This window comes from Mastigoproctus giganteus, chromosome 1, assembly GCF_048544385.1.
Source record: "Mastigoproctus giganteus isolate SK-2022 chromosome 1, ASM4854438v1, whole genome shotgun sequence".
NCBI lineage: Eukaryota > Metazoa > Arthropoda > Arachnida > Uropygi > Thelyphonidae > Mastigoproctus > Mastigoproctus giganteus.
The window spans coordinates 242,244,450-242,265,753 of NC_143575.1; the positions used below are offsets into that span (position 1 = coordinate 242,244,450).

Below are 21,304 nucleotides of genomic sequence, written 5' to 3' on the forward strand. Positions count from 1 at the left end.
TTCAGTGCTGGATCAATTGTTGGTTTCTATATTTATTAATGATATTGATGAAGTTCTATCAGGATTAATGTATAGGTTTGCAGATGGTACAGGGGTTAGCAAGGAATGCTACTGCAACAAGATTGAGACAAATTAGGCAGATGGGCTGAAGAGTAGAAATTCATATTTAATATTGACAAATGCAAGGTGTCATCTGGTAGCAGTAATCTCATCTGGTAGCAGTAATCTCATATTACCGTACTAACTATGTGGTATTACACCCGGGACAGTGCAGATAGTCTGTGAGGACAGTTTATAGGGTTTTGTCAATGATATACTGGAATTTTTCAAGTAGGGCTAAGAAGAACATTATCCCATTATAAAATGGCAGTGGTTAGGCCATACCTCGAGCACTGCAAACAGGTTTGGAAGCCTTATTTTAGGAAGGACATGGATTTGTTGGAATAGGTGCAGAGAAGGACAATGAGATTGGTGAGGGAAGCAAAACTAGCTCTTAACAGGAAAGGGTTCAGTTTTGCAAACTGAACCCTTTCCTGTTAAGAGCTATTTTTTTCAATCAGATCTCCTCACAGGTGCTAGTCTCCAGCATCTGGAGACTAGGCACCTGTGAGGAGATCTGATTGAGGTGTTTAAGGCCTTGAATGTATTGAGTAAGTTCAATGCTGATGGAATCCTTCCTCTTGCTCAGACTACACGAGGTGGCATAAATTCAAATTGAGGAAGGCTGGTTGCAGAAAATTTCCCTTCAACCAGATAGTAGTTTATTATTGTAGTCTGAATAAATTCAAGGAGGACCTAGACAAACTGTTAGAATGGATGGACAAGTGATGTTGGAAGTTTTTTTTTTTTTTTTGTTTTGTTTTGCTGATGCCATATAAGTTTTTCTTGCATCATTTCCTACTACTACTATTATTTATAGCTAAATAAGCTGATCATTGAGCACTTGCATGAACTTTGGTATTACTTTAGAGCAGCTAAGGGTAAAAAGAGCGCCAGGTGTGAGCAGAAAGCTTGGAAAATATATTTGATTCATTTGTGAAAATGTACTACTGTAAGAATTAAATCTAAAGTAAAATTTATACTATATATATTAATATAGACATAATAATAAAATAACACTATGTTTTAATCTCAAAAACAGTCAAAATTTGGTATTGTTAAATTTTTTTATTATTAATTATTGTTAATTTGGCATTTATTTAGTAAGAAAAATTTTTACAAAATACTTTGTTGAGAGTATGATTATTGTTGCTGTAGTGTCACTACAGACAGAGGATACTGCCTCATGCAATTCTCAGTTTCTGGGTTTAACAGGTTTCTGCCAAGTTTTGCTGAGTTGCGCTGCTTCAACAGGTACTGTACATGTATAGTGCTGACTTTAAAAGAGACGAAAGTGTTATAGTAAGAAATCTTTTGATTTTGTGTGCAAATTCTTAAATGTATTTTCTTTTAACAGAACTAACGTTACTAAACCCTTTCAAAATGGATAAGTTTTTAAAAAGAAACTGAAATGAACATGATGAGTGAAAAAATTATGCATTAACACTACTTTCACACTCATCTGATTTAGACCTGCATGTTTCAAATGCAAAGAAACAAAGAATCAAAAAGTATGTGTTTCAGTCCTCTTGGGAATATGATTATTTGGTAATAGATAATAGTGGAACTGGTGTAATTTGCTTATTATGTCAGGCATGTTTGGCTGGCTATTGGAAGTCGAACTGTGAAAGGCATTACCAAACATCCCATAGGAATTTTCATGAAGCTTTTCTGAAATTTAATGATATTAGAAAAGATGAACTTCAAGAAGAAAAAAAAAAAAAAAGAAACTTGAAAGACAGAAAAATATTTTAAATTTAGGTAAAGTTAATAGCAGTAAAATGTTAGCGAATGAAGTTTCATTCATTTTATCAAATAATATAATTGCAAAGAATTCACTGCCTTACATTAGTGATGAAATAATAAAAAAAATTGTGCAGTGTCATCATTAGAAGTGCTTGCTAGCATCTTACCAGAAAAACAGAAAACTACATTGATTAGCTGCATCAAAAATATTCCTTTGAGTAATAATAATACAGTTTCAAATCAAGTTTATAAAATGGCAGATGTAATATTCAATGAATTATTAGGTAGAATCGAAAGTTATGTATTTTTCACACTGGCACTTGATGAGTTGACTGATGTTTCAGGCATATCACAACTCATGTGCTTTGTTCGTTCGATTCAATATGATGGCAGCTGCGAAGAAGATTTTTGGCTAGTTTGCTGCTTACTGGTCATACAACTGGAAAAATGTATATGACGCACTTATGAAATTCTTCACAGTGCACAAAATTGATCTGAGTAAACCTATATCAATTGTTACCGATGGAGTGCCTGCCTTCCATGATAGGTAAAAACAAAGGCCTTATTGCTTATCTTAATAGAGATGAAAGGATACTGACAGTGATAATGTTGTGCATTATCACTGTGTTTGATTCATATTGAGGCTTTGTGTTCATGAATGAAAGATCAAAAAGAAATTATAGGATGTCTTGAAGTCAGTATTAAAATCAACCATTTTATTGCTAAATCCCCAAATAAGCGACTTCTAAAAATATTTTTGGAAGATCATCAAGAACCGCATTCTATTACCCATACAGAGTTCGTTGGCTCAGTCATGAAAAGGTTCTCTCCAGAATTTGGGAAGTGTTTGAAGAAGTAAAAGCTTTTCTAATAGATAGCAATAAAGAAAACCTTTTTAATGAAATTTTACTGAAGATTTGAAGATTACACTTTCATTCACGGTTGACATCTTCAGCCATTTAAATGAGTTAATTTAAGGCTACAGGAAAAAGATAAATTTGTGGTAGTTTTATATGAAGAGATTATTGCATTTGAGAAAAAATTTAGTGTTTCAGAATCAAGTGTTAAAAGGAAATTTGCTTCATTTTCCTACTCTTAATAGCAACTGCAGAGTTAGAACTTGTTGATATGCAGTTGTCTTTAGCTCTGAATTGCCTTTTCCAACACAAAACTATTTTAAGATTCTGGGGTTCTTCCAAATGCAAAAAAAAAATTTCCTTTATTACAAAGAGAAGCGTTCAAAGTACTTTCTATTTTTGAATCAACATACACATGTGAAAGTGCTTTTTCATTAATGAACAATATCAAAAACAAAAAAAAAGAAGATTGTTGACATATTTGGAAGAAAATTTGCAATTATCTCTTCAAAGTCAAGGTTCACTGATAAGGTAATCAATATTAGCACCCAACAATTTTAATTGAAGAATATAATTCTTGTATGTGTAATACGGTTAAAATTAATTTAAAAAATGCATTTTTAATCTTTAAGCTTGTTTGTTTGGATTTTTTGGCGCATTAGCAACTAAGGCTACAATGCGCCTATCTTTAAGCAAAAAAAAAAAATTATATTTTAATATATGGTGTGCACACATACTGTAAGCTGGAAAATCTTGCTCGCCTAAAGCAAAAGATTAAGAACCCCTGCTCTAAATGGTCCAGCATTACTTGTTTAATGAGTGACTCCATTATTTTCCCAGGAACAGAAGTTAAGCTAACAGGTCTGTGTTACCCATGTCATCTTTTGATCCTCCTTTTGAACTGGTGACACATTTGCACATTTCCAGTGCATAGGAAACTCCCCATAATTTCATAATTATGGCTAAGTGTTTGCTTACCTCCTTTGCTGCCTACCTTAATATAATTGGATAGATCCCATCCATCCCAGGCACCTTTTTTATGTTTAGCTTCAACAATTTCTATTCCGCTTTTCTTTCAGTTATTATAAAATCATTTACCTCTCCATAAGGTTAGATAAACTTCTGGCATTCCCTTCCCTAAAGAATTCCTTGTGTATGATTGTAATGTAGATGGAAAATACCTATTCAATCTGTCAGCAACCTAAGCAAGATCAACAGTTAAACCACTGACATCATGTGGCCCAATGTGATTCAACCACTTCCTTCTACTGTTAATATATGCACAGAAGTCTTTGCTGCTGTTCTTTGCATTCTTTGCCAAAGAATTCTTGTAAACTGCCTTATTTTGCCTAAACTCCATTGTGACTTGATTACAGACTAGTTAATATCTATTATAACCTTCTGTATCATCTGATAATTTATATGTATCCCACACATTTTTCTTCTATGCCACAAGTCTCATTAGTTCATCTGATATCCATTTAGGTCTAAGTCTTAAACAATTTCTTGGTTGGTATGAAAAGCTTGGTAGCTTCTATCATCATTTCTCTGAATGCTTCCCATTTAGAATTTACTATTAGTAATATCATCTGCATAGAATTTAAAAACTGTCTGAGACCACTGTAGTCACCTTAATGAAAGCAAAAGTCTAACCCTTTACCCTTGGCAGTAGTTTTAAGTAAATTACACATCAGTAAACTATGATCACTGCCACTTAGTGATCCCGTAGATTCTTAATGCATGAAGAATTGCCGCTGATAATCAAATCAAGAAAACTGCTTCCTCTTGTGCTTCTCTAATGTGCTACTGTAGAAAACAGTCATCCAATAAATCCATGTCTTGCTAGTGTGCTAGTGACTAACTAAAAAATTCCAGTCATCTGGAGTTTTTGGGTTACAATTAAAAGACAATCTGACATTCCTACTCTCATTTTTGATTTTCCAGTGCTTATGTCATACCAAACTGACTCAATGTTACACTAGCCACCGATGTTGACTGAATACACTGCCTTAGATTTAGTATGCTTCTTAACTAGGAGCACATCTCTCCCCCTGTCCTGTCTGTCCTTTCCATACACATTAAACTCACCATATTCAAATTGAGCATCACTTATGTCTGAGCGACACCACGTCTCTGATATCCCTATAATACCTGCATTTGATGGCTTAATCAGTACTTCAAATTCGTCAAATTTATTTACAATGCTCCTAGCATTAGTGCACATTCAAGTATACACGCACCTCTCCTTACTCTTAGTTACCCTAATATTTATCACAGAACAAGTAAATACAGCCCATGTATTTACTTGTTCTGTGATAAACCACAATAGGACTTGAAATTCCTGACACCTTGCTTTGCAGGCCACTGCATGTTCCAACAGAAGCAGTGCAAGAATCACTTTCACCTCAGCCTGTGACTCTAATAAATCTATTAACTTGTGTATTCCCCCACCAAGCTAGTAGCTTTGCAGCTTTCTGAACTGCCTTTCACTGATTTGATAGCATCAGCAAATATTCTTGCAACCCTTCTATTTAAGTGTATCCCATCCCTGTTAACAAGCATACGCCATGCTGAGAGAAATTCTACCCCATGAGCCTTGCACTCTCTCTCTCTCTCTCTCTAGGGATGAACTGACTGACAAGCACTCAACATGTACTCCTTCCTATCGTGTCTGGGTAGAATTTCCAATTCAATCCTAACTGACGACTTTTTCCCAACACTGCCCTGTTCTTGTTAAGTAAGTCCGCAAATCTCCTAATCTTTAATATTATTAGTGCCAACATTTACAAATCACCTTTTTTGCCCTTAAAAGATATCTGCTGATCCACAATGTTATTTTCCTTTGTAGTTGGTAGGTTTCTCTTGGTCCTATTCCACCTATCTTTCTTGAGCAATATATTTCCCATTTCTCTGACAATAGTCACTAATAGTAACTACCTCCTGTGGGACCAGCATATTCTGTCTTAGAGATTGACACTGTCTTGTCTGCTGCACAAGTGTGAGCTCTGGTGTTGAGATGGGCCTACCATTTTAATTCCTTCAAGGGCATCCACCCTACTGTTCAAGCTATCATAAACACCCATCAGAACTCTAAGTTGGCATTTAATTACTTCACACTCTATGCACCGAACATACACAAAGACATCCCCTTTCCTGTATCATCTCATGTTCCATATAGTTCTGCAAACATTGCACAAGTAGCACATTTCGTTAGGCTCTTATTCACAGAATTGCTCTCTTTAGTTCTCCCATGAGCCACAGCACTCCCACTAAATTGAGTCCACTGCTCTGCTAAGCAATGGACTCTAAGCTGCACTAAGCCAATACATACCAAAGTAGCTAATTGATACTGCATTAGCTACACTAAGTTAATAAATACTGAAATGCAATAATATACATTTCCCTATTAAGTTTTTATTATACATTATGCTAGCAAGTTTAAGTTATATGTTACACTATCAAGTTCATCATATGTTATGCTATCAAGTTTATGTTACAAGATAAGCTATACTACCATTACGTTTGTAGAGTTTTAAATTAGTTATAGCCTTTTTTTTTTAGTTTATAGTTGCATGTAATATTTTTCTTTCACTCGATTAAGGTAAAATTCTGCAACTAATCAAACATATATTTTGGTAAGCAGGGGAGGGAGCTGGTGGTACCCCCTGTGTATTATGTCTGTAGAAGTGTGTGTTCATGGACTGATCTGCATGTTGTTCTGGCCAAAAAACCCAGAACAGGATGCTGATGTGTGTTTAACGTGGCAGTATTAATTCTAGTATGGCTTGGTGAGTTTGTTGTTTTGTTGGCTACTAGTAGAAGGTATAGACAGAAAAGTAACTTATTATTTACAGTTAAAATATTATTCGTTAAAGTTACTGTAGTATTTACAAGAAAAATGTGTATTGTAAGCTGTCAACATAAACACAAGAGAAGTTGAGAAAAATTAAACTCTGTAAAGAACTGGAAAACTTTTATATGAAGACAGCAGCAATAATAGATTTTCTTGGCATCAGAATGAGAGAGGGTTTCCAAACTCACAAACAGCAGCCTTAATTTTATTGTTACTTATCAGCTAACACCATCAAACAGTAACTGCAAGTTTCTTGCTGCTAATTAGGATCCAAATGGATTGGGAAGATAATCAAGGTCATTAGTACTCTTACTGATCCAAACAAAAATTAATTCATTTTTTTCTGGAGAATTTTTTTCCTGGATTGATCCTGCCACTAAAATGCTATAGGACTGCAGGGTTATTTCCAGTAGATGAAATGAAATCAAAATTCATATGCTTCACTTGCATTCAATTTCAACTCTTGTCAGACATTCTGCTCTTACTGAAGACTAAGCACCAAGTACTTGGTACCAAGGCTTGAGCCTATTATTCAATTCAGAGACAAATACCATTCCTGAGTTTTGCCTAAATTGCTAGTATCGTTTTAAATTGCACAGCGTCACAAGAAAATTTAAGTCACTGGTGGTGACTTACACTAAACAGATTTTAAAAATATATACATTAACCATGGATAATGGTATTTGTCTCTAAATTGAATACAAGCTCAAGCCTTAGTGCTGAGTATTTGGTACTCAGTCTTAAGTGAGAGCAGAAAAGTCTCTACATGATTGAAATCAAATCAATAAAGTATACTAATTTTGATTTGATTCCTCTACCAAACTACTAAATGGTAGCCACAAGTTTCTTGCTACTAATCAGGGTCAGAATGAATGAGAATGATACTGAGAAAAATCTTGGATTGTGTGTGCATGCACACGTGTAGGGGAGGGCTCATTAGGGTGATAAAAATTCTAATTCAAATTATTATTTTAATGGCACTGAAGCTTGCCACACATCTGCAGAAGTGTGTTCATGGGTTTATCTGCATGTTGTGGGGACTGAAAAACCCACAATAACCTATAGAGAAAACCCTGCTCCTGTCCAAGAAAGGCTAACTACAGCTTCGAATGAAAGGGGTTCCAGAAATTCTTTGTAGTAGTAGTAGTAGAGGCATGTGATGCAAGCTAATGTAACATCAGCCCCTCCCCCAAAAAAAAAAAAAAAAAAATCCTTTCACACATCCATTCCCTCTAAACGTTTGTCCAGTTCCTTCTTGAATTTATTTAAGCTATCAACTTTAAACTATCATGTACCATGACTGATGATAACTGACTTCTGAATACAAGTGGCAGATGGATATGTACCATGCTGACTAAGCTGCCACCGAGGAACTCATACTCACTGATTTGAACAAAAATACCTTTATTTTCTTGTGGTGTGCTGGGGGAGACACTTTCTTCCCATTCCAACCCTACTATAAACCTGTTGATATTGCCACACAGTGGCCATCAGATTCTTGCTCCTTACTGGCTGACACCACTAAACACAGACTGAAAGCACAAATATATCACCACAATTTACCAAATGATGCCAATATGTACTTCACAAGTGCATCAGTACAATAGACTTTCCATTTTCCAGGACAGATGGTTAAAAAAAAAAAAAATTCTGGATAATCGATTTCTCGGTTAATCCAAAAATACAGCAAGTCCCTGACATAAGTAAGAGATATGTTCCAGGACTTCTTACGTAAGTCAAGTTTTACATAACGCGGGAATGACTAAACATATTGCTACTATATCCATGATATGCCAAAATTACAAAAACCACATAATATCCTCAGAAGAATGAAGAAAAATAGGTATATATCAATTAATCAGTTATATATATATATATATATATATATATATATACGTTATATATATATATATATATATATATAAAAATAGTTATATATATTTAATTAGTTCAATTAAAAACTTTATCTGGGGACAGCAGTGAAGTAGCAGAGTGGCACATAAGAAAAGAAAACATAAAAGGAAGAAAAAATGTGCATGTTATTGTACTGTAAAAACTGATATGTATTTCATAGCCTTAGTTATTATAGTTAACTTCATTGGTGCCGATCGCTTCACCGCTTCTCTATTCTGTCTTTGTCCTTTATTATTGTGTTCACCGTTGCCACTGACAAATCTGAATTCCACGCGATACTTGTTAATGTTTGGCCATTTATATACATCCTTATTATTTTAATTTTCTGATTCAACTCGATCGCTTTCCTTTTCTTGTTATATTTACTAATACCGCTGTCACTTATTCTTTTGGTCAGCACCGTGATAATAGTCAAAGTTAAATTTTCTGAAAAGAACTTCACAGGGTTAAGGCAAAAACTCACTATTAATCACCCCACGTGAGCTCACACTTTATTAAAGCACATTTCCGGAGGCCACTGCCAAAAAACAAGAAAAACAATTTGCACTTTCTGGGTTATTGGGCTTTTCTGTTAGTGCAATTCATAATAAACGGATAGTAAACTCAATCTTATTGCATTTGCAATAATACCGATAACTCGAATTCTGTGGGTTGTTACATTATTATAGTGAAATGTGTGTTCCCGTCACTGAAATCTTCAGTCATATAAAAAATATATAAATAACATAACGTAAGTCCAAAGCTATTAGCATTAGCATTAGTAGGGGCATTTGATGCAAGAAAGCAAGCTTATGCAGCATCAGCCTAAAAAAAAAAAAAAAACCCACACCCATTTCACCCCTCGGTTCGTTCGAAATACCTGCCCAACTGAGCCTCAAACTTATTTAGGCTATCAACTTCCACGACAAGGGATGGAAGTCTGTTCCACCAACCAACCACTCGTTGGCTAAAGGCAAATTTCCGCACGTCTATCCTACATCTGTCTTTCCTCAATTTGAATTTATGCCCTCTCAGGTGATTATTCTGAGCGAGAGGAAGAATCCCATCAGCACTGAGCATGCTCAAACCATTCAAGGCTTTATACACCTCTATCAGATCACCTCGCTGGTGCCTAGTCTCCAGACACTGTAATTTGCAAAACTTAAGCCTTTCTTCATAAGAGCACCCCTTTGTTCCATTCATCACTCGTTCCAGCAGCCCTACATCCTTCTTGAAATGAGGCCTCCAGACCTGTATACAGTACTCTAGGTGTGGCCTGACCATTGCCTTATACAAGGGAATAATCACCTCCTTATCGCTGCTAGAAAAATTCCTATATATCATTGACAATACACCATGAGCTACTCTTGCAGCCTGTCTGCACTGCTCAGAGAACTTCATATTTGCCTGCACAACCACCCCCAGGTCCCTTTTCATTCTCTACCACTGTCAGTTTAGTACCACAGAGTTTATCCGTTGCTCTGGGGTTGCTGTTTCCCATATGTAGTACTTTACATTTGTCAATGTTAAACTTCATTTGCCACCTCTCAGCCCATCTGCTCAACCTTTCCAGATCCTGTTGCAGCAGCATAGTGTCAGTAGTGTCCTTGACAACCCTGCCTACCTTTGTATCATCTGCAAACTTCAACATTAAGCTTGATATACCATCATCAATATCATTTATGAATACAGAAAACAATAATGGACCCAACACTGAGCCCTGAGGGACTCCACTAATAACATTAGTCCACGACGAGCAGTGTCCATTGATTACCACTCTCTGTCTTCTCCCCCTCGGCCACCCCTTTATCCACAGCAGCAATTTGCCTCCAATGCCACACTGCTCCAATTTGTGCAGCAGTCTTCCATGTGCAACAGTATCAAAAGCCTTTCTAAGATCCAAGTATATAATATCAAAGTTATTCCCTGCATCCAGTTCCTTTGTGACTGCATCATAGTATCCAATCAAATTGGTCAGGCAAGACTTCCCCTTAACAAAACCATGCGTGTCCGAGCTATAGCTGAAGTCTTGTCTAAATGATCCTGCAGTGCTTCTTTAACTAGTGCCTCCATTAATTTTCCTGGAACAGAAGTTAAACTCACAGGTCTATAATTACTTGTGTCAGCCTTTGATCCTCCTTTGTGAATTGGGGTGACATTTGCACATCTCCAGTCTGTGGGTACCTCCCCTGAGTTGAAGTCAGTGACTTACTGTATCGAAAAATGTTTAGCAACCTACGTAAAAAGTATGGCGATATATAAAAAACAAAAAAACTTACCATGCACTACTCACATGTCCAATACAATGCTTCCCTTTTTTTTTTACAACGTTGATTTTAAATCTAATAGCTTTCCTTTATTTTTTATAATGTCACATATGGTTTGGTCACCAACATTATAACGGTTCATTAAAGATTTAACAGATGCATCGTCAAACTTGAATAATTTCGAGTTTTTGTTTTATTGAAAGGACAACTCTTGCATTTTCCCCCATCACTTTTGCGATTTCTGAACAAAAAAAATAGCTACTATAAAAAAAAAAAAAATCCAACACCCCAAACATAAATAACAAAACAAAATTTGTTCCTTTGTGGTGAGACAGAACATAACAATCGACGTGGCGTGCTAAAACAAACTAAACATTTGGTCTCTCTCTCTCTCTTTTTTTTTTTTTTTTTGCAGCGGGTGTGAAGACAGCATGGGTTGCAGTCGTCATTGGGAGATTAATAAAACAGGAAGGTAGATTAATATATCTATTATCTTTAACGGGTAATATTAATCTCCCAATGATGACTTGTAATGCCGCTTCTTGTTGCTTATTTATGACTTGCAAAATGTGTGTTTATACCTATTCTAGTTATTATTTGAATTTTACGATTTCCGGTTGATTTATTTTATTTTATTTAAATTTGGAGTCTTGAAATGTCCCGGTTAATCCAATTCCAGTAAATTGAGAGTCTGCTGTATTTGTGATAATGATATATTTGTGAAATATTCACTTGGCAGTGAATGTCAAACTATTACTCTGCTCAAAACAATGCAAGCATAAAGGGTTTATAATTACACAGAAATTTTCCAAATTATTATACATATAAATGAAGGAAGCCTAATGATAATCTTAAAATTACTACAAAGTTAATATTGACTTGAAACATCTACCTTCCTGTTTTATTTTCCATCTCTAAAACATACTGTATAAAATCAGGATTGCGTCCTTCTCCCCACTTTATCTTTAGACTGTTGTGGCTATATCCATAACACTCAAGGGAAGGTGGATTGGGTGGAAATCCTCTAGTTATGACCTTCAACGAACTACTGAAGGGACCAGGACCTACACCATTTACAGCTTGCACTCGTATCCTATGAAATAAAAATAAATGGATAAAAGAAATGATATAACTAATTTATAGAGAAACTATCATTAAAGCTTGAAGGTAGTAAAAATTCATATACCATGCAAGATAAAAAAAAATTATAGCACTATTCCTTTACCAAATAACCTATTTGTTTCTGAAGTCTTAATGGTGGGGGAGTCTTCACCCATCAACAGAAAAAGTATTCTTTCTTCGACCTCCCCCCTTCTCCATACTCTGCCATTCCCAATACTCTGCTTCACCACTGAGTAGCACCTCACTAGTAAGAGAGTAGGTACCCTGTATGAATAACCACATAATCCATTGATAAGATTTCTTACTTATCCAAAATATGTAAGATGGTCAGTGGTGCATAAGTTTTAAAAGCTCAATGAATTTAGGGCAAAGGCCTCATGTTACAGGAGCTCCAAGTGCAATACTGAGGCAACTGGCAATGAAGTCTCTTGATAATGAGATCATAGCCAACTTGGTTTGCTCAATGCTATGTACAAACTAAGGCTACCCCTACATATGAAGTAATGTTTTATAGTTTTCACAGCGTGAGGCCTTTGCTCTAAATTTATAGGGCTCCATGATCTGGCTAAAATTCCCTCTTTCTGTCTAACTAATTTTAGGTAATCTCAGTGTGTAAAGTTATCTTATGATTTGCCATTGTTCATTGAAATTTATTTCATTTGAAACTATTACTGTTCTTAAATTAGTAAAAATAAGATTTAATTTTGAACTCTGTAGCATTTTGCTGACAGCGTGAATTATATTCAACACATCATATCACATGATATCTGAACACAAAAACTTAAATGATTTAATTTTTACCAAGGGAATGTGCTTGACTTCTCATATTCAATCTCTTGTTTTTAACTGTTGCTTAGTTCAATTAGAATGTCATCAATTTCTATATGTATTCCGAGAGGTTTTATTACTTATGCTTCAATGCAGCTTTCCCACCTTGTTTCAGCTGGTGCTGTTTGTTGTTTGTTTGTTTTTTATTTGGTTTTTAGGAGCATTAACAACTAAGGCCATATTGCTCCGGGGATATGCGGTGGTCATTCCCTGACCTTTCTGCATCCTCCATATTTGGTGGGCATGGGCTCAAACCCCGGTCTAATCAAGAAGCGTGTGCTACGCACTGCTGCTCCTGCCCACCTGGCTACAGAGGCGCCTCAGCTGTGCTTTACATTTTTAAGTAATATATTCAATCTATGGTTGGACAGAAAATATGTACAATTCTTGTGCTGTACAAATTTTAGCACTGTCATCAACAACTAAATGGAGACTAACTTGAAAAGGAATAAAAATGCTCTAGTGATCAATTTTAATATTTTCTCTGAAGCCTGTTGTTTTCCTCCTGCATATTTGTCCTTTTAAATTACTGTTTAAACTCTTTTAAATCACTAATATCCAAATTTGACTCTATTAATTTTGTCAAATTTAAACCACAATCCTTTTCCAGTTGTATCTATAACAGGGTAGAAACCAAGAAAATGTGCATGAATTTTGAATGGTAAAAAACATTAAAATCTAATTATGATAGTAATTTGTTTAGCATTAGCTGTGCCAAATGATGCAAGAAAGCAAGCCTATACAGCATTAGCAAAAAAAAAAAAGAAAAAAAAAAAAAAGACTACCCATTTCACCTATTCATTCCCTCCAATAGTGTCTAGTTCTTTCTTTAATTGATTTAAGCTATTAACTTCCACAAAACAGATGGAAATTTGTTCCCACAATCAATCACCTGCTGTTCTTCAATTTGAATTTGTGCCCTCTCATGTGTGTGTGATCTGAGCAAGAGGAAGATCTGCATCAGCATTGAGCTTGTTCAATCCATTCAAATCCTTAAGCATCTCAATCAATCAATTACCTCACAGGTGCCTAATCTCCAGATGCTGCAATTTGCAGAACTTAAGCTTTTCTTCTCGCTGCTCTTCTCTGTACTCGTTCTGGCAACTCCAAATCCTTCCTAAAATGAGGACTTCAGACCTGAATGCAGCACTCACGACTGGCCTGACCAATGCCTTATACAATGGGATAATCACTTTCTTATCCCTGATAGCAAAATTCCTATATTATTGACATAATATGCTGTCCCCACGAGCTGTCCTGGCAGCCTGTTGCATTACTCAGAGAATTTCATATCTGACTGCACAATTACCCTAGTTCTGTTTAATTTACCACTACCCTGAACACGGTAGTTGTTTTCCTGAGTTTAGTACCACACAGTTGGTACTCTTACTCTGGGATTACTGCTACCCATATGCAGTACTTTGCATTTGTCAATGTTAAACGTCAATAGCTATTTTCTAATTTTTCGTCAATAGCTATCTGTCTAATTTTTCTAGATCCTGTTGAAGTAGCATCCATCATTACTGTCATTAACTACCCTGCCAACCTTTGTATCATCTGCAAACTTGGACATTAAGTCTGACATTGCTTTCATAAATATCAGTGATAAATACAGAAAACAACAATGGGCCCAACACTGAATCCTTGGCAACTCCACTAATAACATTAGTCCATAAAGAGTAATGTCACTGACAAAACCCCATGAGCCACTCTGTTTTCTCCCATTTAACCATCCCTTTATTCACAGCAGAAACTTGCCCTTAATGCCACACTGCTCCAATTTTTATGTGCAACAGTATCAAAAGCTTTCATGAAATCCAAGTATAGTCAGTCCTCGTATAACACAGTAGTTGCGTTCCTAGAAACCCTCATGCAATGTAAAATCGTGCAATATAAATAACAGGCCTTATGGGAAAAATAGGATTAGGTGCCGACCATCCAAGATTGAACACACATTTGTAACAAAAACATTACCAAACACAATAAATAATCATAATAAAATACTTACATATTTTACTACAATTATTATGTAATAAAATATTGCTAATGCTTTTGTTCTATCATAGGCAAACTTGTTCCTGATCTCTTCTTTGTTTGATCTTCTATCCAAACAGACGTTCCATCTCTTCCAATTATTTGTGTCTTGATCTAACAGATTTTGTTACACATTGAGTTGTTCCTACTATGAAAGTTGTTTTTTATTTTCTCTGCATTCTTTCTAATTGTTTTCAGAATTGCCTCATTTAGGCCTGTAGCTGCACAATATCACGTTCTTTCATTTCGCTCAAATCTTTCACAATTTCGTATTTTTCCTTATTCGATATTGCTTTTCTTTTACTCTCTGAACGGGATTCCTGTCCAGGATTCCTTTTCACTTTTTTCAAGTATTTTACTAATTTTTAGGGAATAAAGCAATTACAGTATAAAAAGAACAAAAACGAGGAGGCACGCTTGATACACAAAAACAAAGCAACATGCATGTAGAATAAAAAATGCAGTAAAGGAAGAAACACACTATCACCTCACATTTTACTAAAGCATATTTTTGGAGGTCACTGCCATAATACAATAAAAATAATTTGCAGTTTCTGGTTTATTGGGCATTCCTGCTAGTGGAATCTGTTATAAATGGCAGTAAACTAGATCTAACTGCATCTGTAATAATATGGATAGCTGGAATTCTGTGGATTTTTACGTTATTATGGTGAAATGTTTCCCCTTCCATGAAATCTTCTATCATATAAAAAACATAAATAAATTTTCAGAATTTTCTCTTCATTCCTATTGTGTTGCGTTCAGTTGGGGTGATTCCCGCATTTGACTGCCATTTCTTGTAAATACAAAGGCAAATCGTGCATAATTGAATTCGGTTGGTGTTACATACGACATCATTCCCCTATTTATAAATCATGATCGAATTTGTGTAGTGTAAACAAGTGTTATATGAGGACTGACTGTCATCATCATCATCATCAGCCATTTTAAATCCACTGCAGGATAAAAGCCTCTCCAGCAACTTTCCAGTTCTTTCTGTTTTGTGCAATGGCCATCCATTTACTACCCACAACTCATGAATTTCATCTGTCCATCTCTGTTGTTGTCTACCAGGTTTTCTTCTAGCTCCTCTTGGGTACCATTCTGTTATTTTCTTAGTCCATCTGTCATCATATCTTCGAGCTGTGTGTCCTGCCCAAGACCAATTTAGTTCTTTAGTTTTGATAAGAATGTCCTTTACTTGAGTTTGTTACCTAATCCATGTGTTTCTCTTCTTATCTAACAGTCTGATTCCCAATATAATTCATTCCATTCTTCGCTGTGTAGTTCTCAGCTTCTCTTCCATTCTTTTGGTGGGTGCCCAAGTTTCACTTCCATAAGTCATGGTGGGGAGTATACAATGTTCATTATTTTATTTTTCAGACAAATTGGGATATTGCTTCTCAGTATGTGACTATATGTCCTGACTGCTGGCATCCAAAATTTATTCTTCTCTTGACTTCCAGCCATTTATCATTATTACAGCTAATGACTTGTCCCAGATAAGTATATGACTCCACCTTTTCAATTACTGCCTCCTTCAATCATTATATCCCTTTCTGTGGCATACTTGTTTTTCATTACTTTTGTTTTAGCCATATTCATCTTTAGTCCAAAATCCTATTCTTCAGTTTCAGTATTATTTGTCTTTCTGTATTACTCATGGCTGCTGATTTAAATCCTTTGTTTTCCCTTAATATGCTTGTTCTACTTTTCTTGTGTTAAATTTTCTTATGTCCTCTCTGAGTCTCTTTCTAATGGCTTTGCATAACTCAGTATACTCAATTTTCTCCTTGTCAGTGTTTTCATTGTCACGAATGACTGTATATGATATCAAAGTTAATTTTGCATTCAGTTCCTTCATGACCACATTGTAGTATCCAATCAAACTGGTCAAACAAGTTTTTTACCCTTAACAAGCCCTTGTGTCTGAAGTATAACTGAGGTCTTTGTTTAGATGATCCTGCATTACTTCTTTTACAGTGACTCCATTATTTTCCCTGCTTGTTGTTTGTTTGTTTGTTTTGTTTATTTGGTTTTTAGGAGCATTAGCTCCGGGGATATGCGGTGGTCATTCCCTGACCTTTCCGCATCCTCCGTATTTGGGTGATCACAGGCTCGAACCCCGGTCTATTCAAGAAGCATGTGCTACACACTGCTGCTCCTGCCCACCTGGCTACGGAGGTGCCAATTTTTTTTTTTTTTTTCCCCTGCAAAAGATGTCAAACTAAGGTCTGTAATTATTCGTAGTAATAGAAGTAGTAGTGGCATGTGATGCAAGAAAGCAAGTGTATGAGCTTATGCAGCATCAGCCAAAAAAAAAATAAATAATAATAATAATAAAAAAAAATAAATAAAAAAAAAAATTTACACAACATTCCCTCTAAATGTTTGTCCAGTTCCTCCTTAAATTTCTTTAACCTATCAACTTCTACAATGACAGATGGAAGTTTGTTCCAGCAATTCACAACAAGCTGGCTAAAGGCAAATTTCTGCACATCTATTCTACATCTGTCTTTCCTCAATTTGAATTTATGCCTCCGTGGGTTCGTAATCTGAACAAGTGGAAGAATCTCATCAGAATTCAGCCTGCTCAGCCAATTCAAGGCCTTATACAACTCAATCAGATCACCTTGCAGGTGCCTAGTCTTCATAAGAGGATCCCTCATTCCCCTCACCAATCTTGTTGCCCTTCTCTGTACATGCTCAAGCAAATCTACATCCTTCCTAAAACGAGGCCTCCAGACCTGGATGCAGTACTCAAGGCGTGGTCCGACCATTGCCTTATACAAGGGAATAATCACCTCCTTATCCCTGCTAGCAAAATTCCTGTATATCATTGACAAAACCCCATGACCTGCCCTGGCAGCCTGTCTGCATTGCTCAGAAAACTTCATATCTGACTGCACAATTACTCCCAAGTCTTTTTCATTTTCTACCATCTTAAGTGAAGTACCACACAGTTGGTACGTTTCTCTGGGGTTACTTCTACCCAGTTCTTTTTTTGGGATGGTACACAATGGTACGGCGTACCGGCACCTTTATTAACAGTTACGTGTCACATTTGGATGCAATGCACTTTTAAATTTGTAATATTCCATAAATTTTTTTTCATATGTTTACCTACTATTCAAATAAGCTTCAAATTATTTAACTAAATTTGCATTTTTTACTGTGTATTGTTAAGATATTTTCTATATAAAACTGTATAACCATTTTTATAATTCTAAATTACTCAGTTGGACCTCTGGTTAAAAAGTCCTTTTATAGCGAATTATTTTGAATTCCCCTTGGAAGTTACACTTAAAATAGTTTCCGTTGAGCGAAGAAAATTTTCATATAGCGACAGGATTAGGAGAGAATTAACTCGGTAGGCCCCGTTCGCATTTCTGGCCTTCAGACAATTTAGGCAATTAGGGCTGCTGTGCAAATTAAGTGAGCTAAAGCATTCTACAATTTAGTGGTATCTGGTAAAACATATTTGACCACCTGTCCCACATACGGAGGAGTCGCGCTAGTCAAGAGTGAGCAGATCAAGGTGTATTCCCAACCGGCTCTGGCCCACCTTCTACTGCAGTGGTGTCCAACCTTTTCCCGTACAGGGACCATATTCAAAAAAATTCAAAGTTAGATTTCTTTAGTGTGTTACATTTTCCATATCTTGTTGCATGTAAAAGTAAAATTGAAAATATTTGAAATTTTTATTAAGTACAATACACAATTACATTTTCTGAACAAAAACATTTAATGAGAATTTTTTTGATAATTAACAAAATTTAAAATGCTGTTTTAGTTCACTTTCCACACGGGCCATAGGTTGGATACCTTTGTGAATCAACTGTAAGTGCCCCGTTCGAGAATTAGAAAAGTTATTTTCTTTTACCCCAACAAATAATCATCTGTTGTTTCACGGAAGTGCAGTATTCCCTTTTTTCCATAAAATTTCCCCACCTCTGTTTACATCTTCACAGTACCTGAATATCCAAATGACACCGACATTTTGGCCAGTTTCAAAAAAAAAAAAAAAAAGAAAAGAAAAAAGTTCAAATTTAAGAACTAGTGACAATACTGATGATGAGAGACAGAAAATGAGGACAACAAAGGTATTAATCCTTCTAAATATGAATTGTTCGCATTTGGTGAAAGTGAAGTTAGAAAATTGTCAATTAGGTTACAGTTAAATGATAGAGATGCAATTCAAGATACCTAATTTATAAGAAGGTTTCGGAAGAATTGAAGAATTTGATGAACCCTCTGAGTACGATACCAATTTCATTGAGTGAATGTGAACGAGGATTTTTCACAAATGAATCTGATCACCAGACCAACCAGTGCTTTGTTGATGACAAAAACAGTTTCTTCACTACTGTTTCTTAAAATTGTAAGCCCACTGCTGATCTGCTTTGATCCAGCAAAATATGTCGATTTGTGGCTGCTTCGGAAACGTCGTTCAGCAACCGACACACAAAGAGAAAGAAAGGAAGTCAACATATGACAGGGTTCGGTAACCTGCAGCCCTTTTAACATGTAGCTGCGGTTCTTTAACTTTATAGCTCACATGAAGCACAATTTGAAATGGAGTTAAAGGACTTAAAAATCAAGAACATGTGGAGGCAAGACTAAAATGCCTTAAAACTGAAATTGAGGATTTGGAGAGGCAAAAGGCTGCCCTTGCAATTCTGTACAAATGGAAGGCAATAGATGAGTTTGAAATGCAGACCAAATTGTGTTCGATGCGTGGAGTAGCTAACCGGACACATATATAAATTTTAAAATATTTGCGTTTTGATGTGTAAGGGGGGGGGGGTATTGACATGATGTTATTGAAAATTCCCCTGTGAGTGCCAAAGATGAGCATGGGGACTGCAAATATATTTTCAAGAAATAAGACAAGATTTAATTTTAGGATTGATGCTAACTAAGCTTTCTTTTTCCCCTGGGGAATTAACCAGACATTTGAATGTAAGAAATGGGTGGTGGATATTTAAGGAGTATGTCTATATTTATTTTTTTATACATTTTATTGAATTTTTTTTTTTTTTTTTTTTACATAGCACAACAAAAGCCTGTGGCTTCCTTACACTATAGCATAACTATAAAGCATACTAAGCAGAGCAGTTTGTCAAACCAGAAGATATAATGTAGTATCCATGTTATCATCAGCAAAACTATGGATAGGATTTCCAGAACATCAGCATACAAGATATTAAATTTATATAAAAAATAAAAATAAAAAAAAAAAAACAGAACAGGGAAAAGAACAGAACTTTGGCGTACTACCAACATCTTCACTGCATAATCCAGATCTTGATCTCCCAAACCCTTTTGCACTCAGGGCATAAAAGTAAAATCACAGCCAGGGAAAACATTTGTAATTGAGATGTCATACATTATATTCTGGTTGCAGCTGTTTGAGCTTGTTTTTTTCCTGCAAGCATCCATTCACTTGTCCACCAGTGGGATCCATCTAGTCATTTAGCTACAAGTGGAAACTGAATTAAATTAATTATCAGATTTTCTTTTGTTTAAAGAAGCTAATTCTAAAGCTCAAAAGCAATGTAGTAAGTCAGGATACATAAAGCAGACCCTCTGCAACAGTGAATACATCAACGAATTTGTAGCCACCATTAAACAGTCAAATATCCAACCATGTAATATCCAAAGCAGCTTCCCCAATCAGTGGCATATAATTTCTTTTGCTCCCCAGTTCAGTGAATGATGGCCTGGATTGCCAGATGACACCAAATATACACCAAAAAAATAATCAGTAAACAAATTAAGATTCCATTTAATCAACAGTGTAAAAATCCTTACCATTTAAAAAAAAAAAATGGTAAGGATTGTTCTAAACCTGCCAGTGATCCCACTAGGCAGGTTTAGAACAAAATAACATTAAAAATAAACCTTCCTTGTTCATACTAGTTGACAAACAATGAAAATCAAACAAATTATTCTCACTTGTAAGATGATTCAGGCAAAAGTCCATCTATCAGAATCTCTGGTTTGTTTCCTTCTGTACTATACATACACTCTCCAATTTCAACATTGTAGTTTAGAATCTCGGCACCATGACAATTGGGTTCTTTCCAAGATAAAGATATAGAGACTACATCACATAAAGCTTGAATAGATGTTACAGACACAGCTCCTGGAGATGAGGGTGGAGTCTGACAGAACACTTCTTTTCCAAATGGACCTAATCCACTACTATTAACTGCCTATTTAAAATTAATGCCAGAATTTAAATAAAATTAAAAAATCAACATAACATTGAGTGAAATAAAAAATCACAGTGATCCCACTAATCTGAATCAGATTCTGATTTAATTATTATTATTTTAAATAATAATAAAAAAAAATGTTTTTGTATCAAATAGTTTGGAATTTTATTGGAATACCATGAATAAACATTTGTATATAAAATTGTTATAGAAATTGGCAAAGGTCCAGAGCTAGCTAGTACTATCAATCATGTGCTATCTGCACATGCTAAACAATGTAAAGTTTTTCCACACTCTAAACCAGGGGTGGGCAACAGCCGGCCTGCGACGATGTTGAATCCGGCCCCCTCGGTAAATGCATAAATATAGAAAATCCATACCTGA

At 35.6% G+C, this 21,304-nt stretch overlaps 1 protein-coding gene across 5 annotated transcripts in view; it reads right to left on the minus strand.

The window, feature by feature from the left end:
* The window catches only part of LOC150091709 (fibronectin type-III domain-containing protein 3A-like), a 489,490-nt gene that overhangs the window by 19,696 nt on the left and 448,490 nt on the right, over positions 1 to 21,304 (minus strand). For all 5 annotated transcript variants that reach the window (XM_090376531.1, XM_090376557.1, XM_090376540.1 and 2 more), the window contains 2 exons: positions 20,658 to 20,917; positions 11,608 to 11,808 (listed from right to left, as the gene is read on the minus strand). In XM_090376531.1, the coding sequence (XP_090232657.1) occupies positions 11,608 to 11,808; positions 20,658 to 20,917 (461 nt within the window). The remainder of the gene's footprint in view (positions 1 to 11,607; positions 11,809 to 20,657; positions 20,918 to 21,304) is intronic.